The sequence below is a fragment of the Panthera uncia genome, chromosome B1 (genome assembly GCF_023721935.1).
Source record: "Panthera uncia isolate 11264 chromosome B1, Puncia_PCG_1.0, whole genome shotgun sequence".
Lineage (NCBI taxonomy): Eukaryota > Metazoa > Chordata > Mammalia > Carnivora > Felidae > Panthera > Panthera uncia.
This window is the reverse complement of record NC_064811.1, coordinates 66,573,106-66,594,608: the sequence shown is the minus strand read 5'-3', so window position 1 is coordinate 66,594,608 and position 21,503 is coordinate 66,573,106. Positions and strand designations below refer to the sequence as shown.

Here is a 21,503-nt window from a genome sequence, read left to right as displayed (position 1 = left end):
TGGGCTGGTGGGTCTTGGCGGAGAGCGGGAACCTGGCGCCCGGGGCTGCCGCGCTTCATCCCCGGGCCTCAAGGGGCGGGAGACCCCTCCCGGCTCGGCCTCTTCCCGCCTGCACCCCGGAGGGCGGCTGTCACCCGGCAAGGCCGGCGCAGGGGCGGCCGCCCGCCCTTCCCGGCAGTCTGGAGGAAGAGTTCCGGCGGCTGTTGACACGCACCTTGCGTGGCCAGAGTAGCAGACTGTGTCAGCCCTGGGTTTCTGGGAACCGGTTTTGCTGCTGTGTCATTTTGTCCCAGCCTCTCCTTTCCTTGCTGCCCGCCGCCCCGTTCTTCCTGCGCCCCTTTGTATGATCTCTTATTCGTGTGTGTCCGTTTTCCTCGCGAAGCCCACCATCTAAATGTCCCCGAGGTGCACGGGGAAAGGGAGCGGGCCGGGACTTAGCTTGGCCAAGCAACGGTAAACACCAAGCACAGTGCGGATGGACGGGGCTTGCGGGGGGTGGGGGTGGGAATAAAGTTTAAAGACGAAGAAACTGGGAACACTTGAGACTCTCATCCTAGTCTAGCAGGCTGCATAGGTAAAGAGCGATTGGGCTGGGTGGTAGATAGCACTAGTCTAAAGCCTGAATCTACTGGCTTTTATTTGGAGTTGTCATTCAAGAAAGATAAGGAAATGAAATGGTTTTTTCAACTTCCCCCTTACTTAGACTAACTTTTAAAAAAGACAGTAGACTGACCCTGTTCTCAACCTTGAAATTCAGTTTGCTCATTTCAGGTAGATCTTTCAGAGTATATACTGTAGTTCAGTAGTAGGTTTAGAATTCAGCTTTTGAATGGGCGATTAGCAAATCTTTCTGAAAATAAAAAAGGTAACCAATTTAGTTTTTTGTTTTTGCTTTTTAATTCTGGTCTTGTCACAAGCCTTGCAGCTTATGGTTTTGTGTTATTTCTAGGATGATTAAAAACTGCTTACGTTCTTTTTTAGTTATTAATCCGCATAAGAGTAGCTGGTGGGAAAGATGGGTAACTCTGGGGTCTTGTTCTAAAGTAAGCTGTTTATTTTCTCTGTATTGAACAAATATATCTGCGGCAGATTTTTTTTAAATTTAGTGACTTAGATCTTAATATTTGGCAAATAATTTTTGTTTAGAGGTGTATTTCTTGTATTTTAGAAATTGTTCATTCATGATTAGGATCGATATATTTTAAACCTACTTGGGCTTTGACGCCTTAAACCAATGACAAATTGGAAGTCAGTGTTCACGGACAGAAATGATCGGATGAAATTAAGTGAAGAGAGAAATAGTTGAAACTTTATTTTTAAAATTAGTCGTCTTGACCACATTATCAGCAGGAGGATCAGTGCCTGTAATTTACAGATGTGACGGGGAGATAAGACATGCATATGGAAATGATCGCTCTGTCAAAGTAGTGCTGAAGTGGAGGAAAACGTCAGTCAGTCGGTGAATGACATTAAAGGTCTTAATCATGTTTTTAGTATCTGAAATGAGCACAGTGAATAAAACGCATTGCTTCATCTGTCTCAAGTTGCTTTACTGAAAATGAAAGTGTTTGTGGATTCTTCATTGTCCTTATGCCGCCTTCCGTGTGGCTTTTGCTCTTCAAAACAAAAATATGCCGGACTTGGGACTCAGCAGGTAGAGCGACTTCCTTTCGCGTAGCTGCCGGGCCCGCAGAAGCACCATTTTTCGCTGTGGGGTGAAAGGTCTCGGCGTGGGCTGTGTGTGCGCTTGTATCTCCCTGTGCATTTGAAGGTTGGCGGGGCGGGCGGGAGGTTTCCCCGGATATGTGGGTGTGCGCCTCTCCGGAGGGGAGGGCTGAGGAGGGGAGGAGGAGGAAGGGGGAGGTTACTGGCGGCGGCGGCGGCGGCGGCGGCCCGGGCTCGGGCTGTCGGGGAAGCTGCTGAGCTGTGATGGTGATGACGAGGTGAAAATGGCGGATCTTTCGAAATACAATCCCGGCCCCTGACATACCAGAGGCGGCGGCGGCGGCGGCGTCGCCACCCGGGCTCCCTCCTTGGCCCCCGGGTCCCCTGTAGCGCTCGAGTTCGGGCAGACTGGGAAAGGAAGCGGCTGGCCGGAGCTACCGTGCACAGGCAAAACAAGCACCGCCCGGGCTCGGAATTGCCCGGGACCTTCTGGAGCCCCCACCTCGGAGCCGGAGGGAGGAGAAAGCGGCAGCCGCTGGAGGTAGAGGGGAAGGGGGTATCCGAGGGCTTCTCTGCACTGAGATCTCTATTATTTAGCGGGGTGGTGGGTAAGGGAGGAATTGCGTTGTGGATCAAGGAATGACTAGTCCAGAGTGCAAAGAATCAGTAGCCTCGTAATGACATCAACATTATTCTATGAGTGTTAAGAGGGCTCGAGTTTGCTCTTATACCTAAGGCTGCTGCTGAGGCCTAGAGGAACCACTAGCACTTATCATGATTTCCTTACTTAATATTTAAAACATCCACTGTGGCGGGTGTTGGTATGGTGATGTTCAGTTTTATAGGGGTCTATGTTTCTTTAGGGAGGCAGAGCATAGGCATTTTATTCTGCATTTAAGCTCTGTGTCTTAGATCGTAGTCTGTAACTTGTTGGGGTGTGGATGCTCACATTTTTTAAACATGGACCAGTTTTGTTACAATTAAAAATGTTGTCTTTTTCTTTTATGGCTCTGTCATCCATAGAGTGACCCCTTTGCCCCTGCCGTTTGGCAAATAACAATTGAGAAACTGTCAGTCATATTTTATATCCATGTTTTTCCCTGCCCCCCCCCCTCCATTTCATGAATTTGGAGACTAAAGTTATGGAATATTTTGCAATATGTAGATTTTATAATCCAAGGGAAATACAGCTGTGGGAGTTCTATTTTGACTCACAAGTTTTACCTTTGTTGTTAAGGAAGTTGTGATGGCTGGACATTAAGTTGGTAGAGATGAATAGAGACCTCTGCTTTTTTCTGAATACTGGACTTGTTAGCTCTTTGTTTAAAGAGCTGGAGCATTGGAGTGATTGACTTTATGATGGCCAAAGTTTAATTTTGTTTGGTTACCTAAAGATCCAGGTATGTTTTAGATTGTGCTACAGATCCCTCAGGAGTGTTTCTGCTTCCATACACCAGTAGTGTTACTGAAAAGTTACATTTGAATCAAATTTTTATACATTAATTTGGGCCCTCTAGTTTTCCCAGCTTTTGTAGTGGAAGGTTGGGTTCAGTGACGTTGAATATATGAGCCTGAACAGAGAAGTGAGTATTTAAGAAATGCCCACTGGTATAAATTAAAAAAAATGTTGAAAAAAAAAAAATTAAAAAAGGGGCGCCTGGGTGGCGCAGTCGGTTAAGCGTCCGACTTCAGCCAGGTCACGATCTCGCGGTCCGTGAGTTCGAGCCCCGCGTCAGGCTCTGGGCTGATGGCTCGGAGCCTGGAGCCTGTTTCCGATTCTGTGTCTCCCTCTCTCTCTGCCCCTCCCCCGTTCATGCTCTGTCTCTCTCTGTCCCAAAAATAAATAAAAAAAAAATGTTGAAAAAAAAAAAAAAAGAAATGCCCACTGGTAATGTTTATGATTAGCAGTAATTTTCCTTATCCAAGTGTCCTACAGAGAGATGATGTCATAGAATGACATACAATATCATACATCATGTGTTTCGTTCAGAGGAGAAATATTTTGTGTGCATGTGTGTATGTAGCGTAGCCATTTATTTGGCTTTCACTCATTAGAAGAATAAGGGACCAAAAAAATTTTAGAGGAAATAACTGTGGAGGTACTCAGAAGCTTTAGTGAATGAATTTTTTTGTTAATCATTTGATGTTCTTGTGTTATCCAGTTGGGATTTGGTTCTGTTTTTTTCTTACAGCTTTTATGTTGCAATTATTTGGTACATGTCAGTTAGCTGCTAAGTTAGTAGCAAAACTCAGAATTTAAAAAGTAATTAAAATAAAGAGGGAGATTAAAATGCTTTTTCATTGGCTTTTCTTTTAATCACAGAGGACCATTGTCTTTTTTGATTCTTTGTGATTGTCTTTAAAGGCCAGTTTTCACCTTGTTACAGTTAGAACAATTTGTCTATTACTAGTTAGAAGTATGCTAGAAAGAGATGAAGAGTTATGCTACTGGAGATAGCCTAGTGTCTTTTTTTTTGGGAGGAGGAGCATTATAGATTTTCATTGCTTATTTCAAGTGTTACTATTGGATATCTTTTATATGTCATATACTGTGCTAGGAATAGAGGATACCTCAGTATCATCGTCTCAGGAAACTTTCAGTTTAGGAATCCATGGGAGATAAAGTTGGAAGGATGGATTAGGTAGAGCTTTAATGCAGAAGACCTTGAGAGTTACAGAAAATTTAATTTTTTTAAAGTTTTATTTAAGTAATCTCTATACCCCACATGGGGCTTGAACTCATGACCCTCAGATCAAGAGTCATATGCTCCTCCAAATGAGCCTGCCAGGCACGCTGACAGTTACAGAACATTTTTAAATAGGAGAGTGACAGCCCCAGAGATGCACTCGAGAGAGATACGTTCTGTAACTTTTCTGTAGAATGTGTTGGAGGTTAAAGGAGATGGAGGTAAAGATACCATAGTAGGTTCCAAACTTCAAAGATTTAGCAATTCTTGGTTGCAGTGGGAAGGAGATATAATAAAGGTATAATATGCATGTATATTACAGATTAATAGTTGTATGAAGAGACATCAAAGATGATAAGATCTTAAGCCTTGCTGTTTGGTAGAATATCGAATGTGGTACACTATTAACTCAAATGAAAATTCTTTTCCTCTTGCTCCATCTAAATCATAGTAACCCTGCAAGTAAATGGAGGCTTAGAGAGATTACTGCTTGGGGTTACATGTTAAACAACTAGGAGAGCCAACATTCGGAAATGAATCTTTCTGATTTGAATCCCCATGTTTTATCCACCATGTTAGTCTTAAGCATGAATAATATACATATACGTAGTTCTTCTTTAAAGGGAAGAAAGTGTATAGGTCCTTAGTATTGGCCTAAATAGTTTTATTAAAATATTTAATTTTTAGATGTATATAAGCATAAATTCTTTATGTTTATTGCTTTTAGTAAGTGTAAAATGCAAGTAGATTTATAAATGAAATAGAAACAAAACTACAAAGCCAGTAAAACAAATTAAATTTAGGGTAATGGATGATTTTTTTTTTTAACATTTATTTTTTGAGAGACAGAGCACGCACGAGCAGGGGAGGTGCAGAGAGAGGGGGAGACACAGAATCTGAAGCAGGCTCCAGGCTCTGAGCTGTCAGCACAGAGCCTGACGCAGGGCTCGAACTCACAAGCCATGAGATCATGACCTGAGCCAAAGTCAGTCGCTTAACTGACTGAGCCACCCAGGCGCCCCTGGATGATGTTGTTTTGCTGAAACAAACTCTTTCTTTGCATAGTGAATATACTATTGCCCGCCTTGGCAAGGTGTGCAGTTTTCTATATACTGTATATCCTGTGATATACCACTTTTCTCTGTTTGAATGCTGTAAAGCTTTCCTCCTTAAATCACAGATGGTTTGGCTTTTACTTAGCATAAATATATCATTTACCTTGTAAGACCCTTCTGTGCATTTTTTTTTTAGACTACCCTAATTCTAGTACCATTGATTGTGAGTCTGAGGTGGTTATTCAGATGATCCAGAGTACACTATTTAAAACATATTATCAAAATGAAAATATAGACTTTTCAAATATTCCTCAGGAATAGTCTAGTCTTCCCAGTTTAGTTTGAGAAATGTAGTTATGTACTTAGTTTTTTGAGCTGTCAGTGTTTGATTTTAGAAATCCGGGCTAAAATCCAGATGTTATAGTTAACCAGCTAGTGCTGGTGGTAAGATTTAGGTACAAAAGTATAGCTCTTATTGCTCAGATATTTTTGTCTAATCTGACAAATTATTCACCTGTAATATGACGATAGGTCACCACTTCATAATGTTATATGCAAGGATGAAAACATTTGTTCACCCAGGTTGTCCTTCACCTATAATTAAGAAAGTAACAGTGTTTCAGCACTGATAATATTCCATGAGAAACTTTTTATTAGAGTGCATGAGTGGGGGAGAGGGACAGAAAGAGAGAGAGAGAGAGAGGGAGAATCCGAAGCAGGCTCCATGCTTAGCACTGAGCTTGACACAGGGCTCAGTTCCAAAACCCTGGGATGATGACCTGAGCTGAAATCAAGAGTCAGATGCTCAACCAACTGAGCCACCCACCCAGGTTCCCTTCCGTGAGAAACTCTTATAAGATGTAAAAGCATAGAGCATTTGCCATTTCTGTCTTACGTTATTTTTTATTTTATATTTATTTATTGTAATCATTCACTATCCTAAGTCAAACCCTCCATAAATCTCTGTCTCGAACTAATTACTGTAATAGCCTTCTAACTGGTCTCTCTGCCTCCAGTCCACTAAAATACTGAGATGAAGTTAATCCTCCTAGAGTACAACTGTGATCATGCCATTCTACACTTGATCTTAGCCAAAAGGCCGAGAAGCGATGTGATCATGCCATACTATTGATTTCTAAGCTTTGTCAGGGCAAGATCTTTGGTTAATTATCCATAATGCCCTTACAAAGTTGGGAAGCAATAAGTATTTGTTAATTAAATGACTGATAAAAATTTTAAAATGGTTAAAAATTAAGAGAACCTTATCAATTTTAAGATGAATATAATTGCAGAGGGTATTAGTTAAAAGTTAATTCTGAGTATTTAAAAACTTATTTGAAAAGGAATTTCTCAGTTTGTGCCTTGTGAACTTGTTATTTTATTTGAAGTGTTGTGAAGTCTTAGAGCATTATATAAACCTGTCTTACTCAAATAGACAAACCAAAGTTATCTTTCAGACCCCAATGTAAATAATGCTAGAATTTTAGATGATACCTCTTCTCCATGATTAAATGATTCATTCTTCAAGTTTGTATTGAGAAGTTATTATGTGGCAGCTCTGTTCTAGGCATTGGAGATATGGGATCCAGTGATGAAGACAGACAAGTCCCAGTCCTCATGGAGCTTGCATTCTAAAGAAGTAGGGGAGGAAGAATCAGACTATAAACAGATACTTTCTAGTGGTAAATGCTATGATCGAAATACCAGGGTAACGTGACAGAGTGCCTAGGACAGTGGAGATGAGAGTGAGGGTGCTTTTTAGGTAGAACTTAAAATGTAATATAATTGGACATATTAGAAATCATTAGGTTTTCTGAAATCAGGAATTTTTAACTCTCATTAGACTTAAACCATTCAACCATGTTCAACTGTGAGAAGGAAAAACTCAATGTATGGCTTCCAGAATTGTACCTTGCTTTTAGAACTTTGTTTTATGAGCAAAAAAAAATATTGGAGGCATGAGGAATACATTGTATGTTCTGTCTTCTTTCCTACTCTACCTTGACGTGTAACCCTTTGTACAGATGAGGTGAAGTAAAGCTCCTCAGTCCTCTTGGCTTGTGAAAACCCTCTCTTTTCTTGGAGTGGTCCTCAACACAGTGGTGATGAGGTTGCATGTGCTAGTACATATCTTCCATTCCTAAGGGATAAAATTAGAGTGATGATTCATGTAGCTACATGGCCAAACCCTTTCCTGCCATGCCCGCAGCTCCTTTTCAGAGTTTCTTTTAGCACAGGCCACCATGCCTTGCATGTGACCCTGATTGAAACAGATATAGATGTCTAACTATAAAGCATTTATCATAGTCTGCTCAGTGGCTTTGAGGTGTGCTGGCTCCAGAATTCTGCAAGGCCCTGTACTGCATAGAGACTGGCCAAGTCAAGCAGACCTTTTCTTGTTAGAAGTTTGAACTTTACTCCTAGTTCAAGGGAGACTCTAATCCTGTAATTCCTAGTCTTTTTTAACAGGACAAATAAAAAGACATTCTGAATAGCAAGCTTCAAAATATATGAAGCAAAGATGCACAGACAAGGAGAAAAAGAAAAATCCACAATCATATCTAGGGATTTTAACAGTCTTTCTCACTAATTGATAGCAGAAGAAAAAGTGACAAAATAGAAGATATGAACAACACTATCAACCAACTTGATATAATTGACATTTGTAGAACACTGCATGTGCACCTGAAAAGAACATGTATTCTACAGTTGCTGAGGGCAGTGTTCACTAAGATAGACCATATACTGAGCCATAAAATAAGTCTCTAATTTGAAATAATGGAAAGAGTATCACATTCTTTGGCAATAAATAGTAAATTAGAAATCAGTAATAAGATAGAAAATCCTCAAATATTTGGGAGTTAAATAGCATGTCTTTATTTTTCCGTGGTTCAAAGATAAAATCTCAAGGAATATTAGAAAATATTTGAAGTTAATAATAATAAAAACATACTGAATGCAGCTAGAGGTTTGGGGCAAATTTTTAATATTAAGTGTTAATTTAGGAAAGAAGAAAGGTTTAATCTGTGAAACTAAGAATTTTAGACATACTTTTTTCTGGGAAGAGCCAGATAGGAAATATTTTAGGCTTTGGAGGCCATGTAAATCTGTTTTATATAATTTATATATACTTTTCCCCCCAGCTATTTAAAAATATAAAAACCATTCTTAGCTGGAGAGCAGTAAACAGACAATGGGCCTGCTTTGGTCTGTGGACTATAGTTTACTGAACCCTGATCTTTGCTTCCATCTTAAGCTTCTAAAAGAACAAATTAAACATAAAGCAAGTAGAAGGAAGGAGATAAAGGTAACAGTCAATTAAATAATAAATGGACAAAGAATTGAGAAAGTCAGTGAAGCCAAAATGGTTCTTTGAAAAGATCAATAAAATTGATACATCTTCAGCCAGACTAATGAAGGAAAAAAAGAAAGAAAGAAAAAAACACAGAAATTACCAAAATGAGGAATGAAGAGTTGACATTTCTACAGACATTAAGATGAAAGAATATTATGTATAATTTAATGCTAACAAATTTGACAACCTAGAGGAAATAAATTCCTTGAAGGACACAAACTACCAAATAGCAAAGGTCACTGAGTAACCTGAATAACCCTATATCTACCAAAGAAATTGAATTTATACTTAAAAAACAAGAAAGATTTATGTCTAGATGGACTCACTGTTGAGTTCTAACAAACACTTCAGGAAGAAATGGTAACAATTCTATGCTGACTTTTCCTGAAAATTGAAGAGGAAAGAATATGCCCCAACACATTTTATTAGGCTAGCATTATCCCTGACAGCCACTCTAAGAAAAAGAACTACATACCAGTGTCCCTCATGAATGCAGACAAAATATTAGGAAATAGAATTCAGGGATATATACAAAGTATAATACACCATGACTAGGGATAGGGCTTATTTCGGGAATGCAAAATTGGCTTAATAATAAAAAAGTCAATATAATTCAAGGCTAAAAGAGAAAAGCTGTGTGATTATCTCAATATTTGCAGAAAAAGCATATGACAGAAATATCCATTTATGATTGGGGAAAAAAAAGAAACCAACCAAACTCCACAAACTGGAATATAAATATGCTTCCTGAACCTGATAAAGGGAATTTGTGAAAAACCCACATCTAACAAATGAGATTGGTAATAAGGCAAAGATGTCTGCTCTTACCACTTTTATTAAACATTTTACTGGCGGTCCTACTCAGTGTAGTAAGGCAAGGAAACGAAATAAAAGACACACTGACTGGAAAGGAAGAAATACAGACATTATTCTCAAACAGCATGGATTGTGTTTGTAGAAAATCCTAAAGAATCTACATCAAAAAACTAAAGTTAATAAGTGAGTTTACCTGGGTTGTAGGCTACATGAACAATATGAAAAAAAAATCGTTGTATATACTAGCACAATTGGAAAATGGAAAAACCAATTGCAATCCATCAAATAACATGAAATGCTTAGGGATGAATTTATGTGCAAGACATGTACATTTGAAATATAAAACATTACTAAGATAAGTAAGTAGAGAGATATACTGTTGGGAGACAGTTTTCCATTGCTCTTTGCATTCCTGCACCTCTGCAACTGAGGCAGCAACTGCCCTTTTAAATGATCATTTCTAGGATGTTTGTATAGCAAACAGCCTTGAATGATAGAAATAGTGACTCGTGCTGTAGCCAAGGGCAGATTTGCTTTTTGTGCAGTATAATAAAAATAATATCTTCTTGTGGACAAAAGGGCAGGTGTGCTTCAGCCCATTACAAATGAATCAGGTTCTCTGAGCTCAGGGTTCTCAGTTGTGATACAAACATGATTCTCTCATGTTCCTACTATACTGTCATAAGTCCTGTGTCTCTACCTAGGACTACTGTGTGGTCTGCCAGTATCTGTGAAATGGTAACAGGAAACTTAGTTAGCTTACAAAGAGGGTCTGAAATCTCAGATTGCTCACAGCTCTTGGCAGTTTGGGCCATGAAAGTGGAGTGCTGGCAGAGACATAGCTTTATGAAAGAGGAAGGATGAGAGCCATGTCGACTAGGTTAGGGGATATGAAAAGATTCTGGCATCTAGTAGTGAATGCTGTCACCCAAGTGGTGGGCAAGGGTGGCAGGGGCAGGGGGAATAAGTATTCCAGTGTTCTGTCTCTTAATGGATAGTTAGGGTCTGAACGGAGAGCCCAAATGGTGCTTTGATTGTTGTACACTCAACTCCATAGCCCCAGCTGAAAGGCAGTGTGGCTGTAGTCACTGAGTTAAGGATCCCGAAAGCTGAGATATTGGTGTCAGAGGATATAGAATTTTGGGTGAATTAGAAGTTTGTTTAGTTGAGTTGGAACTGTGGGTACTTGAAACTGAAAGTAAATTCATTGCCAACCCATATCTCCTTCTGTGACTTGACTTCTCCCTCCTCCTACACCTTGACTTCAGGTGCTTCAAGGAGAGGGATGAATAGAGGTTGGGCAAAGATCTCCCTGTCCTTAAGCGGGGACCAAAGGCCATACCCACATGTCTAAATATACTGGTGGAGATTCAGAGCAGGGAGTCAAAACTTCATGGCTCTGGTGGATACTGGCACCCAAGTTGTCATCCTGCCTTATTCTGTGGGGAATAGAATGTGCAGATGCAACTGATGGGCCTTGGGCACCGTTTGCAGTAGGTAAGGGAAGCTAATGTGACATGATGGGTTGGGCCCTTTGTTGTTATGTGACTCCCATTGCTAAAGACATAATTGGTGTCGATGTTTTTACATGTCTACTTTAAGTTCCCATAAATATCTGAGGGGATTCTCCTGATCAGAAAGAGCTGCATGTAGAGAAATGTTAGTACTTTGAAGTCTCAAAATGCTAGTCATTCCTTTGAGCTACAGGTTATTGTGACTGATGATTTTATAGTATATATAAAGAGCTTATCCAACTCAATAAGAAGACAAAAAAAGCCAGTATATTTTTTTAAAGGCAAAAGATTTTAACAGACACTTTTCAAAAGAAGATGTACAATACACTGCATATATAAAAAGATGCTCATTGTTATTAGTCATTTGGGCATTGCAAGCGAAAACCACAATGAGATATCACTTCACACCCATTAGAATGGCTAAAATTAAAAAGACTGATAATACCAGTTGTTAGTGAGGATGTGGAGCCGCTGGAACTCTTGCACATTGCTGGTGGGTGTATACAGTGGTACAGCCAAGTTGGGAAATAGTTTGGCAGTTTCATGGAAAGTTAAAAATAAATTTACCTTATGACCCAGCAAGTCTACTTCTTTGTCTTTATTCAAAAAATATGAAAATATATATCCATAACAAACTAGCAGTGTTATTTATAAGAATCCCAAACTGGAAACACTACAGATGTCCATTCACAGGTGAGTGGATAAACAAATTGTGGTAGATTCATATGATAGAATATTACTCAACAATAAAAAGGAACAGAACTTGTGGTAAGTGAAGGAATGAAGATAAATTTCAGTCGTACTGCATGGTTCCTTTATGTCACAAATACATAATGTATGATTCCATTTATGTGAAATCCTAGAATGGGCAAAAGTCAAAACTAATCTATAGAGATAGAGTAGTGGTTGTGTAGGATGGGATGTTTGGGGTAGGGGACTGACTGTAAAGGAGTAGACTTGTTTTTTTCTTCATTTAAAAAATACCAGTGGTAAAAGTTTAAGGCAATGTAATTTTGTGATTAAAATTATGAACTTTGGTATCATAAAACATATCCTGAGTTTGAGTCTGGGCTCTATCATTTACTAGTTATGTGACCTGGGACGGATTTTATAATCTAAGTTTCTTCATCTGTAATATGGGAGTGGTAATGATACTGTCTCAGAATGGTTGTGAGGATAAATTGTGCTATCATTGGCAAACACTCAATAATGATTAATTTTGGCCCTATTAGTATCTGTCAGTGCTAATAATTATAATTTGTTGCTCATGTCTGTTAATCTCAGAATGGGTATTGCATTTTTGTATTTTAAAAAATGGGAGAAAAAATGCTGATTAGGTTTCTGTGGATCTTTAATGTTGTATGGGCAAGCAACATTACTATTTAGTCAGTCATGATCATGATGTAATGTTTAGATAAGGGTACTGACTTCTTTATTGGAAGTTCTACATAACCTTTGGCTAAAAGCATCACAATTCTGGGGTGCCTGGGTGACTCGGTTGAGTGTCCGACTTTAGTTCAGGTCATTATCTCATGGTTCATGAGTTCAAGCCCCACATCGGGCTGACGGGCTCACTGCTGTCAGCGCAGAGCCCGCTTTGGATCTCTGTCCCCTTTTCTCTCTGCCCTTCTGCGCGCATCTGTCTCTCAAAAATAAACATTAAAAAACATTAAAAGTAATAAATAAAAGCATCATAGTTCTGATTTGTTCGTAATCTGCTTTATTATTATTACCACTTTTTTTGTAATGAGACTGGTTTTTATGCCTTTTAAATGCTTTCTTTTTTGACATTTTAAATGGCCAAGGAGGATTTGAGAATCTTTTTTCCAAATAAAGTTGTTTTTGGTATGAAGTTAACTGATCAGACTTGAGCCAAATAAGTCATTTCATCTGCACTTGCTGAGATGGATTACTCTGGAACTCCTTTAACATTATTTTGAGTATTTAATGGATTTTTATAGATGGCAAACTACCCTCATTTTAGGACCTAGCTCCCTAGAGATTTGAAGATATTTTCCAATATTTGTTTACATTTAAGTCTTTCTTTGTGTGAATCAGCAGTTTTCAAGTTTGTCAGTAGTTTCAAGTTTGTCGCTCAATTATACATCAGTAATAAATAATGATTTTGTCACTTGCATTTTTTTAAATAATTTTTTTTCTTAAATCTGTTTTGAAAATTAGTAATTTATTCATTTTCAACTTTATTGCAGCACCTGATCAACTTTCTAGCTGGAGAACGATCATGGAGGTGGTGCCAGCTGAGGTGAATAGTTTGCTTCCAGAGGAGATAATGGACACTGGTATAACTTTAGTGGATGATGATAGTATTGAGGCTGTTATTGTTTCATCCCCAATTCCCATGGAGACAGAACTGGAAGAAATTGTCAACATAAATTCTACTGGTGACTCTACAGCCACGCCCATTTCCACGGAACCAATCACAGTGTACAGTAACCACACTAACCAAGTTGCAGTGAATACCACAATTACTAAAGCAGATTCTAATACCACAGTGAAACCAGCTTTTCCAAGTGGCCTTCAAAAACTTGGTGCTCAGACTCCTGTGACTATATCAGCCAATCAGATTATTTTAAACAAAGTATCACAGACATCAGATCTTAAACTTGGCAATCAGACCCTTAAACCAGATGGACAGAAGTTAATTTTAACAACTTTGGGCAAGTCTGGTTCACCAATTGTTTTAGCACTACCCCATAGCCAACTACCCCAGGCTCAGAAAGTTACAACTCAGGCCCAGTCAGGAGATGCTAAGTTACCACCGCAGCAAATTAAAGTAGTTACCATTGGAGGGAGGCCAGAGGTGAAACCTGTCATTGGTGTCTCAGCATTGACCCCAGGAAGTCAACTGATTAATACAACAACTCAGGCCTCTGTGTTACAGACCCAACAGTTAAAAACAGTACAGGTAAAAAAAAAAAAAAAAAAAAAAAAAAAAAAAAAAAGAAGGGGGCTTATTAATTCAAATGCATGTTAAAAATTAAATTGATTCTTAGTTGTGTTTGTAGGGTAATTAAATGCATAGTTGTTATTGAATTCTTTTGAATGTTGCTTTTAGTAATTTTGTGGGTTTCTTTTTTTTTTGTAAAATTTGATATGTCTAATGCTTTGAAAATGTTTGCTAGAGGACTTAGAGCAAACTTAATTTTTGTTAAATTTCTAATTTAGTGTATTTATAGCTTTTTCCTCATTTTTAAATGTGACTTAGAACAAACTTAATTTTTGTTAAATTTCTAATTTAGTGTATTTATAGCTTTTTCCTCATTTTTAAATGCATTTTATTCTCAGTAGTAGTTTGATTGCAAGTATGCTCTGCTGGTATAAAGATACCAGAGTTGCTGCTAGGCTGTCAAAAAATCATTCAGACATAATTTTTTTCAGTTAACAGATGGCCAAAGTCTAGGAAAACTTGCTGCTCTGAGAAACCCTTGGAGCCAGCAATAGTACATACTAGCCAGCGTGTGCCGCCTCTTTGCAGTTTACTGTCCATTGCCATCACTCGTGTTTGCAGTGTGGAAGAGGCAGTGTCACATGATGGAAGGTAACATATTGGCTTTAGAATTGGACCAGCTGGATTTGAGTGACCTCTGTGCTACCCTATCACCTGTGGAACTTTGGATCGGTTACTTCTCTGAGTTATTTGCTTTAGCTGGAAGATGGCTATTTGATCATGATGGAATACATAGTAAAAGATAGTACTGATGTAGTTCTCAAAACTTCAAGGATCCTTCAAAATGGTTCCTATTGTTAGTATGAACAGGATCCTAAGATAGAAGGTTAACAGAGCATACATTCAATGGTTCCCAGTTTTTTATGCTCAAATAGGCCTTTTGAGGTCACCACTGCTCTTAAAATAAAATGATCCACTTAATATCAGGAAACACAAATGCATTCCCTGTTTGAAAGGTTCTCTTCCAGAAAAAAGGAGGTGTGAGTTAGAGAACTCATGCAGGTATATAAAGCAGTAGGAAGATTTAAGGAACTATCCACACTCTGCTGATATTAGAAATAATGTTTTGGTTATTATGTTGGCAAAATAACTAGAAGCTTATTTTTCTTGGGTTTTTTATTTAAGCACTTTGTATGATTTCTCAAACCTTGTAATTTGCCCATGTTCCTCCTGCCACTATTAAATATTTAGTGCCCTTTTCTTTCTTGTTCATTATCATCTGTCACTTATCTCTGACTTCCTTTTACTTCTTTTGATGAGAATCTCTTGAATGAGATATACTAATACCATCAAGCATCGTGTTGTCAAGTATCTTGTCTTTTTAAAATCAGTTTTGAAACTTGTTTTTATTAGTTTACCAGAGTTTATCTGGCTTTGGAGATGTGGATCATAACCACATTCACAATAAACTGATAATGAAAATCAGAATGTCATTTTTTTTTCATTTATTAGAGCAATGTATGCATGCTGTTTCATGACCAGTTTACTTGTATCTACAAGGTTTCTACTACAGTCCCCTAAGTACTTACAGTGAAAGCATTTATTGTTAATTTTATAAAACCTGATTCTGTTTATTAAAAAAAGAACTTCTATTTTAAAAAAATAACAAAAACAGAAGAAACCCCAATTAGAATATTGTTCCACTTGTCCAGTTATTTTTAGGCAAATCAGATCTTTCCAATTCAAAAGTAAAAAGCTACAAAGCTCTAAAGCCTAGAAAAAAAATAAATAAATAAGAAGCTACACATCTATGTTTCCTCTTTAGGCACCAGAATATGTGGTTTAGTATTACACGGTGTATATGATTCTCTGGTTTTTTTCCTAGACAATCCTCAGCGTTGTCTTAAGTTTAATCAGAGTATTGAAACTGTTAGGGTATGGACAGCAGGTAAGGGTGGAAGAAGGAGACCCATCTTGAAAAATGAAGGAAAGAGGTGACAGTTGAGGCCAGAGGCAGTAACAAAGAGGTATAGTTCACTTAATTACAGATATATAAACACTTTCCCATGTTTCTTGTGCGTAGTGTGTAAGAGTAATTAATAACTAACAGTTTGGAGCAATATAGCTCCTTATTAGTTGCTGAATCTATATAATACAATGCCAGTTATTACCTGCACGTATTATTTGATTATATATTGGGCTATATTTGTAAATTTCCTTTTTTGATTCATTTTTGTCTTTGTTGATTAGATAAATTTATTAAAAGTGATACTTTATGTTTTGTTTTACTTAATAATTTTGTTCTAGAGTAGTTTAGAATTTATAATACAAATTATTATAGTTCCTTGAAGGAACTATAAACTGTTATTTTCAACAATGAGCCACTAAAGAAATGTAGCCACAGGGGCAAATTGGAATTATTCATTTGAATAATTAATGTGCCTTTGGTTGTATTGTTTACATTTTTTCCTGATTGGTAAGTATTCATATAGTCATATGATTGTGAAAATCAGTTAAAAATGGAGAAATACTCTAAGCTCCTAAAAGAATGTTTATTATAAGACATGGGTTTCTAAGAACATCAATACTTTTATCTTTAGAGATTATTAATAAGTCAATAGATGACATATTCTGACTTATTTTAGAATTTAGGCCTGTAAATACATTTGGGAAATATATCCCCTTTATGTCTCCCAAATTGCATCAATGGTTATACATTTATTTGGATATATCAGTTTTGCAAGCTGGTTATTTTTTCTTTTTAATTTTTAATGTTTATTTATTTTTGAGAGAGAGAGAGACAGAATGTGAGCAGGGGAGGGGCAGAGGGAGACACACACAATCCGAAGCAGGCTCCATGCTCCTAGCTGAGCTGTCAGCACAGAGCCCGATGCAGGGCTTGAACTCATGAACTGTGAGATCATGACCTGAGCCAAAGTCAGATGCTTAACCAATTGAGCCATCCAGGCGCCCCCAAGCCGGGTATTTTTTTATACAGTAATGGATCTCCTTGTTTTGTTTTTTTAAAAAATGATTTATATTTCATTTATATTTTTTTTTGTCAGTAACATGTTGAGTGTAAGAAAGTAATATATTCTAAGTATAAGGTAATGTATTATTTAGTTTATAATTTGAGCACAACGCTGATATTTTTCTAGGTCTGTGATCCATTGCAGCTTCTGGTATGCTTATGTTATTCAAATTGGTCGTGTTTATTCATTTAAAATTTTTTTGTAATGTTTTTATTTATTTTTGAGACAGAGAGAGACACAGCATGAACGGGGGAGGGTCAGAGAGAGAGGGAGACACAGAATCTGAAACAGGCTCCAGGCTCTGAGCTGTCAGCACAGAGCCTGACGCGGGTTTCGAACTCACGGACCGTGAGATCATGCCCTGAGCCAAAGTCGGACGCTTAACCGACTGAGCCACCCAGGTGCCCCTCGTGTTTATTCATTTTAAGTCTTTATTTCCAATAATAGCAATTTCAGGGCCTTAGTTTTCATATCTGACAAAATATTTAATGTCTCCCCTATCATAACTAAATTTCTGCTTTTAACTTTTAGAAGAAGCTATATCTTTGCATACATTGATAATTTCAATATTAAAACAGTGATAACTCTACCCTCTTTGACTTGTGGAGAATTTTAGTTCAGGTGAACAGTATGCCAATATAACTTAAGATCAGGAATGAATAAATATAGACCCTACCTTCAAAGAATTGATAGTCTAATAAACAGTATTTTAGCAAATGGTATTTCTAGAGGCTTTGTCTTCAGAATAGTCTGTTTTGCCAAACTTGTCTCTTTGTATCCTAGGATATTAACTTACTCAGTTGTTTATTTATCTACCCTAATATATAGATCTAAAGCTGAGGATCTAATCATAAGCCTGTCTTTAATGTGTGTTCATATTTTGCTTCCAGGGGCCAATGTAATTGCATTTACAGGTGGCTTCATCATTTGCACTATGCTTTCTTAACTGACTCTATCTTTTTATTACTGAATAATTTGTTATTTTGAGAAAGAATATTGCTGTCATGTTTTATTATTGTTTATTATTAAGTAAGCATTATTAAACATTAAAATTATTTTTAAATACTCTTTTGGTTTTCATCATATGCATATTATCCTACAGACTAAAGTAAGGATTTACAATAAAATACAAAGGTATTGCTATATATTGGCTTAAGAATGGGATCATATTAGTATTTTGATGAATGGCTGCATTTTAGATGTTTTTAACATTAATACTTAGATATATTCTGTTAAATGAGCCGGTTTCATATGTACTTCTGTATATCAATCTTCTGTTTAATTTTGACTGAATAGGTGTTTTACAGAAACAAATGGCCTTCATAGTTATTTATATATTTCAGATTGCTAAGAAGCCTCGAACACCAACCTCTGGTCCAGTAATCACGAAGCTGATCTTTGCAAAACCAATTAATAGTAAAGCAGTTACAGGACAGACAACTCAAGTATCACCACCAGTCATTGCAGGTTATATTTCTTTATAGTTTATTAAGCTATATATTCACCTTCCTTTTAGGTTTAAGAAAGGCTGTTCTGCCATCTTGAAATGTTTTAGTGCAACAAGTAGAGTTATTATTATAAACCAAACTAGTTAATAAGAAATGTTATTTCTTACACTTATTTAAATGTGTGCTCTGAGCAAATGCCTTATCTCAAAATCAGTCCATTACTTTAGTCTCCTTAGTTTTTGGTAGAATTTTACCATGAAAGTAGCAAAGTCTTAAACTTCAGTAATACTAGCTAACATTCATCTAGTGTTTACCACATGCCTCACACTATTCTTAGCCCTTTACATGTAGTCACTTATATAGTCCTTGGGCAATCCTGGAAGGTAGGTACTAATAACAGCCCGGTTTTATCAGTGTAGAAATGGAGGCACTCAGCCAGTAAATGGCCAAACTGGGATTGGAACCCAGGCAGTTTGTCTCTAGAGCACACGTAGCTAAGTTTAATAGATTTAAATTAATACACGTGAGAGTATACTATTTCATGGTTTCTGTTTGTTTTTGGTTTCAAAATGCTTTATATGCAGTTTTCTATGAACAGAAAATGGTCACAATGGTAGTAATTACTTATGTGATAACAAAATTTTAGCTATATTTACCAGCAAATTCTTCAGTGTGGCCGAATGCTCTTTATTATATACTTTAATGATTTGTCATCACCAATTACTGTAACACCTCAAATCTTGACTTTGAGTATTTTGTTTTCTTTATTAGTTTATCTGCCATTGTATTCCCAATCTGGCAGTTCTTTGACTTTGAGATCTCTGATCTGTTAATCATTCTTTCTCAAGAATCACTCACTTCCTGTCCTCAGATTCTTCCTTAGTCAATATGGAGTCCAAGACCCATAATTATCACTTCCTTGCAACACCATTGATATTCCTTTCCCTTTCTCCTTCTATAATGGCTTAAGTCCAGCACTCTTCTTACTCTGCCTGGCAAGCAGTGTGATCTTTCTAGAGACATACAGCCATGGTGACTGGTCTTTAATTCAGAGCTGTACTAACATGACCGTTTTCACCACTTACGAGCTCATTTCTAATTTCCATTGTGTTTTAAGGGCTTATGGAAGTACCTCTGGATGGTAAACTTTGACTAGATACTTTCAAATGCTAATTACCCATTCCTAGAATGTGTATTCTTGAGGAAGGTACTTTAAATGTTAACTAACCGTGAGGGGTAGGTGGGAGAGGATATACATGAAAACCACTGTCTACCATTTTTGATAAATTTATAGACAGTGTAACAACAGGCAACTCTGAAGTCAGTGGCAGTGATCTGTCATTTTCCTGAAACTTTGCATTGTGTTTAGGGAGGCTTCTCGTTTTAGCAAGTGAGAGGAGGCATGGAAAGATTGTAGTTTGAGGGCAGTATTGTTGGGCGAATGTATTTTTCTCTTTTGGCCCTCAGCAGAGATTTGTGATGTTATAGGAGGCTGCTGTCTTGAGGGCTGTCATGGGGACAAGTATGGCCCCAGAGGGAAGATTGGAAAGCATTTGGATTTGGATCTGGTTCCAGAAGTGGGCTTCAGTTGGCTGAAAGTAAGGAAGGCTTTGGATGTATCGATGAAAAAGGGACCCCAACATTCCCCTGGGAAGTTTTTGGGAGTTTTTGGTGGAGGGGGTTAACCAAGAGGAATTTCTCAGTGCAGTGTTTTTTACTATTTCTGAGCTTGAGAGAATCCCTTACATTTTTTAATTGTATGGGAAAATTATACGCTAAACAGTTGTGGTGTTTGTACATGTGCCTGAGTGAACATTTGGTCAATGCCAAGATTTCACCTTTGACATTTGACTATTATGATATCATTGCTGGGTCTTTGGGTCATTTATATAATGTGTTTGCACATTAATCATAGTTTCACCTTTTAATTATGGGCAGACTTCTTGGCCCTACCAAAAGGCATAGATAGACTTCTATTAAATTTCATTAGAATCATTGGCATTAAGTTCAGTTTGGAGAGAGAATTTCCACTGTCAACTAGTTCCATTATATAGCCTTTTAAATTCTTAGGAACTAAATTTTAAAACACTGAAGTACCTCTCCTGTTGAATTCTCTTATCACAAGGAGGTTCTGTAATCTTTATATTGTAGCTATTGACTTTTCAAAGTACATTTAGATTGTTTTTTAACGACTTTTGGGCTTCTCATTGAAGATGGAAATCTTTTTCTGTCTTACAGTCAAGATAAACTTAAGTTTGTGTGTAAGTGATTTTTTTAAAAATGCAGATCTGATCTTGTCACACCCTTGCTTCAGATTTTCTTGGCCATATTCATTTCTTATCAGTTTCTTGGCTTCAGTCTGTCAGATTTGAATTTAGATGCCAGTGCTTTTTTAACATTAAAGGCATTTATGATCGAATACATACCTTTTTCATTTTCACCTAATTTAACTTATTTTAAGAAATTACCAAATAGACCATGTTCTCTCGGGATTTAGGATCTTGGCATTCCTTTTTACTTACGATGCCTTTGTTTGCCATACTCTTCCCCTGATCATCTCCTATGTATTCCCTTAGAACTTAATTATACCTACCAAATTCTTAACTTTAATTAGACTTCTATTACATTTCATACTGGTTTTTAATATTTCCATTAGTCACACTGTGTTATAATACTTGGTTTTCTTGTCTGTTTCCCCTACTACATTTATAATTTTTCTTAGTGGTAATTTTTTGGCTTTGTTTTGTTTGTCATGTAATTTTTACAAATTAATTTATATTGGAGCACTGGGGAGGCTCAGTTGGTTGAGCCTCTCTCTGTCTCTTTCCCTCTCAACAAAACAAAACTCTCTTAAAAATTAATTTATATTTAAAAAATTATGATAAAAATACATACATAAATTGTGGCATAACATACATAACATTTTAATCATTTTTAAGTGGACTATTCAGTGGCATTAAGTATATTTACACTGCTGTACCACCGTCACCACCATCCATCTTCAGAACTTCTTTCATTTTGCA

General features: G+C 37.3%; 1 protein-coding gene across 4 annotated transcripts in view; it reads left to right on the top strand.

Moving 5' to 3' along the window:
* The window catches only part of LIN54 (lin-54 DREAM MuvB core complex component), a 68,901-nt gene that overhangs the window by 273 nt on the left and 47,125 nt on the right, over nucleotides 1-21,503 (top strand). The window contains exons 1-3 of one of the 4 annotated variants that reach the window (XM_049630772.1): nucleotides 18-2,206; nucleotides 13,303-13,355; nucleotides 18,376-18,499. In XM_049630772.1, coding sequence (XP_049486729.1) covers nucleotides 13,335-13,355; nucleotides 18,376-18,499 — 145 coding nt within the window. In that variant the 5' untranslated portion in view covers nucleotides 18-2,206; nucleotides 13,303-13,334. Of the gene's footprint in view, nucleotides 1-17; nucleotides 2,207-13,302; nucleotides 14,019-18,375; nucleotides 18,500-21,503 lie in introns of those variants that run through there. The other 3 variants (XM_049630770.1, XM_049630773.1, XM_049630771.1) reach the window with 3 other exon arrangements.